Source organism: Lolium rigidum, chromosome 4 (assembly GCF_022539505.1).
Source record: "Lolium rigidum isolate FL_2022 chromosome 4, APGP_CSIRO_Lrig_0.1, whole genome shotgun sequence".
Classification (NCBI taxonomy): Eukaryota; Viridiplantae; Streptophyta; class Magnoliopsida; order Poales; family Poaceae; genus Lolium; species Lolium rigidum.
The window spans coordinates 214,596,873-214,601,689 of record NC_061511.1 but is presented as its reverse complement, the minus strand read 5'-3'; the positions used below and the strand labels follow the sequence as shown (position 1 = coordinate 214,601,689).

General features: G+C 46.3%; 1 protein-coding gene across 1 annotated transcript; it reads left to right on the top strand.

The window, feature by feature from the left end:
• The first annotated feature begins 2,814 nt into the window (after nt 1–2,814).
• On the top strand, nt 2,815–3,907 carry LOC124648224. The gene is made up of 3 exons (XM_047188018.1): nt 2,815–3,186; nt 3,289–3,441; nt 3,527–3,907. Exons 1-3 carry the CDS (start codon nt 2,815–2,817, stop codon nt 3,905–3,907), a joined length of 906 nt encoding a protein of 301 aa, XP_047043974.1.
• The last annotated feature ends 910 nt before the right edge of the window (nt 3,908–4,817 follow it).

Here is a 4,817-nt window from a genome sequence, read left to right as displayed (position 1 = left end):
GAACATGTCTCTAAGAAAAAAAATGCAGTAAATACTTATTTGGTTGCATCAATATGTTGGTAACAGAAAAACAACAACCAAAGAGAACACAACAAGCTAAGATAGGACATTTCGGTAAAATCGTCTCCAGCCGTTGAATAACATAGGAGAATCCCCTCCAACACTGACTTCGCAACCTCCAGTCACACGGAAACCACAGAGCAGGTAACCACGAAATCGACACAAATCGAGGACGCAAGAGACAAATTGAGGGAGGGAGAGAATATCATCGGCGGGAGAGAGAAACGAATCGGCGGGAGGGGTGAAATCGGCTGGCAGTGGGAAGTGCCGGGAAGGCGCGATGTGGCGGGAGAATGATTAAATTTCAATGGGTCAATGACGCGTCGGACCCGCCACTTCTCGCCTCGCTTCGCTCTGTCAGGAACGGGCTCAGGACGCCGGACATCGTATTTAAACCGGCGTCAGACGAAAATGGTCTTTGAAACGCATGACCTGAGGCCAATAAAATGTTTTCGCACCCAAAAATCTTTGGAGACGCTTTGAGGGACAGGTCTGGAGATAGTTCTTAGCCACAGTCTGCGACAGTTGCAGTTTGAGATGACAGAGACAGAAGGACAGAGCAGAGGATGCTAATCACGCTATCGCCGTCCATATCCGCGTCCCGCACCATCGTCCTCGGCTCCTCGAAGGGCAGCGGCGCCATGGACTGGGCTAGCTCGGCGGCGGAGATGTACCTCGAGCAGCTGCGCCTGCCTGGTCGACGAGGCGCGGGGCGTGGGCGATGGCGACCGCCAGCTCGCCGGATTCCACCGTGCCGCCGCCTTTGTAAGGTTCGTGGTCTTTTAAGTCTCCGCCTGCCTGTCCGGACCGCCCCCTCGGCGGCGCATTGTTGTATTCAGACCGAGCTGAAATTGGAGCGCCGGGACCTCAAAGACCTCGTGACTTATTCGGCCCAAATAAGTAGACATAGAGGATTGATACTTCATACAGTACGTTGGAGGGGAAAACAGAAGCCTCTCGCTAACATGGGGATGCTCGCGCTGACGCGGCTCATGTCCACGCAGTCGGAGCGGCGGCGGCGCCGCCGCCAAATCCGAGACCGTGGTAAGCTCCGTCCGCATTGTCTTAGTTCTGCCTATGGGACATAGCGCGTTCACGCGCGCTGTGATGCAACAAGGCTTAGTAGGGTTGTTCTTCAACTAAAAAATCTTTCTTTTTTCCTTTGTTTTTCTGTCTGAGTAGGCCTAGGGTTCCAACAGAGCTCCTTTGTTGTTCTAACGTGAGTTTGCTTATAAAAAAGACAAAGTTGAGAAGAGATATCAAGATGTGTAAAAATATTCAGTCATCAGAAAATTCTAATAGCCTTAAAACATGAAAAGTCCCTACGATTTCGAAGATGAGCCTTTGGAGGGATTGCATTGTTCTGCACAGAACAATTCTATGGCCAATTGAAGTTCATTTTTTCAATTTTCCCAGTCTAAATTGAGTTCACTTTCTTGCAATAGAAACATACTTGGTTTCTATGTGTGCGTTTGTGTGCTCATTATTGTTGTTTTTCCTTTGTTGAAATCTGTAGTATTCCGTACCATGCAGGATGTGCTTCAGGTCGATGTAGCTCTTCGGTGGCTAAAAGAAAGAGGGAAGTCGGCAGAGATGATGATGTTTCTCCGGGTGCTAAACGATCGAGATATTCAGGGCCGCACCTTCCGGAGGTATGTCATAGTTTCCTTCTAATGCAGTAATTATTTTGACGGAACCAGTAGGAGTTTTGTGCATTAAGAAGCGGGAACCAAAGTTACAAAGACTGAAAATAACCTAATCCGCGATCAGCAGCTGATGTTGTTCTAATCAAGGAAGAATTTGTGGCCAGGATCATCGATATGCTATAAAACAATCCCTTCCTGAATTACATGTTCTTTCGAAGCTTAGTGCTGGAAGCCTCCTGGGCTAAAGTTAGAACTTTAGGGAGCCCCAAGGCAATTTAGTCTTGATTTTGTATGGTCTGTTGAATATATTGTTTCTTCACCTTATCGAAAAGTTGCAAGGTTTTATGTCTCTTTACACCAACTTTTTTTATTCTATTACATGGACTTATATCTGTTTCGCTGTTCATATGGACTATTTGTACCCTAATGGAGATCGCTATAGCCTATATGTTTCATTTAAACTACTTTAGCTTATCTATGACATTCTGTTGCGCAACAAAGCACTATTTTTGTGGAACCGTGCGCTCTTTCGGTGGAATGTCCATCTTAATCCATATGGTTTATTGATTTTCTTATATTCCCAACTGAAGTAACCATCTGCCTTCTATCTGGATTCTGAACTTCTGTTGTCACATGATTATTCATGCAGGATATCTGGTGTCACATTCATTCCCTAATGCCACTGCGAGATGCTTCTCGTACTGCCTGCGTGTCTCGTGCCTTTTCACAATCCTGGAGATATCATCCCAACCTCAACTTTACTAATAAGAGTATACTGGGCTCAGATAGCAATGGATGTGGAATGGATTTTATCAGAACAACCAACCATGTTCTGAAAAAACACTCGGGCACTAACGTGAAGACACTCACACTTGAACTGCATGATTATAAAAGTGGCTGGCGTCGTCGTTTAGATAGTTGGCTTCTGATTGCTCTGACACCAGGGATTGAAGAAATAACCGTTAGCTTTGGCTTCTTTGCTAAGGCAACATACAAGTTTCCTTGCTGGATTTTATCTGATAGGATCACGAACTCAGTTCGGTGTCTTAAACTGCGGCGTTGCGCTTTCTGCCCCATAGTCAAACTTGGTCCTTTTAGAAGCCTGGCAATGCTGCGTTTCTTTCAAGTGCGTATTACAGGTGACGCGTTAGGGGGCCTTCTTTCAAACAGTCTTGCTCTGGAGTGGCTGGAACTTAATTCTTGTGACAAGTTAGATTTCCTGAAGATACCCTGCCAGCTTCAGCGGCTTAGCTACCTGAGGATTTATTTGTGCCGGAGGCTGTATGTGATAGAGATCAATGCTCCAAATCTTCGCGTTTTCCATTTGGAGGCAGAAAAGGTAACAGAGCTGTCACTTGGAGTATCAGTGAAACTGAAGCTGTTATACATAAGCAGTCCAGACCTTGCGAGCTATATCCGTTTGGGGCTCCTCTCCAATGTGCCAGATCTTGAAAGTTTCAACCTCAAATCAATTTGCCAGGTATTCTGTATTAGTTTGGTTGACTATGGACTAGTTAGTGCTTATAGTAGCAGTCATATTTTGGAAAATGTATGTTAACAACTCCTCGACATGTTTGTGCAGATTGCCAGTCCACTGATGCTACCCGTCAGGTTCCTCCACCTCAAAGAATTTAACCTTTCACTAACCGGACAGGGTGTCTCAGAAGCCTATGATTATTTTTCTCTGGCTTCTTTGCTTGATTCCTGTCCTTCCTTGAGGAATATATTCTTAAATGTAAGTTGCTGCCAAGGTATATCTAGCCATTATGGTGGAACCAATAATGAATCGATTGAACTATATTGCTCCGTTTCATCTTCAGGTATCACATAAATGCGTGGGGCATCAGACGATGTCGGAAGACCCCACGCACACGAGGCAGATGCCAGGACAGCAGCAGCATGGCAATCTCAAGAGCGTGACGATCCTTGGTTTCTGTTATGCAAAGAGCTTGGTCGAGCTAACATGCTATATCGTCGAGAACGCTGCTGCGTCATTGGAGAGTCTAACATTGGACATTCATGGTACGCATTTGGTCTCAGTATATGGTGCCATACTCAAGCCCATGTACGATGGTAAGTTGGTGGAGGCTCCTCGAACTCTTTTGGCCATCAGAACGTACATCCAGCGGAGAATCCCCTCGACGGTTAAGCTGAATGTCCTGGAGCCATGCGGTCCGTGCAGCAGTAGTGTTGGACATTAGGCACCAACCTATCGTCCTAGAGTAATTTTAAGTGCACTATGTTGTCGTTCAAATTCCCGGAATTTGTCGGATGTTTTAAGTTGTGTACTGGTACCATTAAAAATAAGTGTGGTTTTGATTATTAATTGAACGACCTGATGCTCGTCTCTGTATTTCCACGGATGTCATGACCAAGTCTGTACTCTCTCTGGAGGCACAAAGAGCAAAATATGAGGGTCTGTCAGGACCGTAGAAGTGCCAAGATCGACCTCTATTTTTTCCTGGGTTACTGTTAACGAATTGCATCCTGTCGTCAAGTCTCGAATATGGAATCTTTGTCAGGTTAAACATAAGGCCAAATCCTAGCTTTAAATTAATAAAGCCACGAAACCGGCAGATGCAGATACAGAATGCATACAGGGGTAAACACAGCTTACATGACACACTGAAACAAGCAAACACAAGATAAAAACTAGAAGCTTCACTTGACATGACGTCGCCATCGTCTTCACGAACGCCGACACCAGGAGAAGCCACGAAACCGGCAGATACAGAGTAGCTTACAGGACACAGTGAAACAAGCAAACACAAGATAAAAACTAGAAGCTTCGCTTGACACGATGTGGCCATCATCTTTACGAACGCCGATACCAGGAGAAGCAAGTGCAGTAGGGAGCATCATCCGCACACACTGCTTGCATCGCTGCCGCAAGAACGCAAGGAGACCAGGTCACGGTCTCTGACTCTGAAGAGGTATCCCATCCCTCTCGCGCCGGATCGCAGGGCGCCGCACTGTCGGAAGGCAGAGAGGTTCCCCCAAGAACACAACATAGCACAGTCTACCCAAAGATCATAGGAGAGACCAAGATGAGCTGCCGCACCAGAAACCATGCCACGGCCAGCACCAACCCATATCACCGTCCAGAGGACA

Coding starts and splice junctions, on each gene's coding strand:
- LOC124648224 (XM_047188018.1), top strand. CDS start 2,815: ATGCTGCGTTTCTTTCAAGTGCGTATTACAGGTGACGCGTTAGGGGGC. Junction 3,187..3,288: donor ACCTCAAATCAATTTGCCAG/GTATTCTGTATT, acceptor ATGTTTGTGCAG/ATTGCCAGTCCACTGATGCT. Junction 3,442..3,526: donor TGAGGAATATATTCTTAAAT/GTAAGTTGCTGC, acceptor TTTCATCTTCAG/GTATCACATAAATGCGTGGG.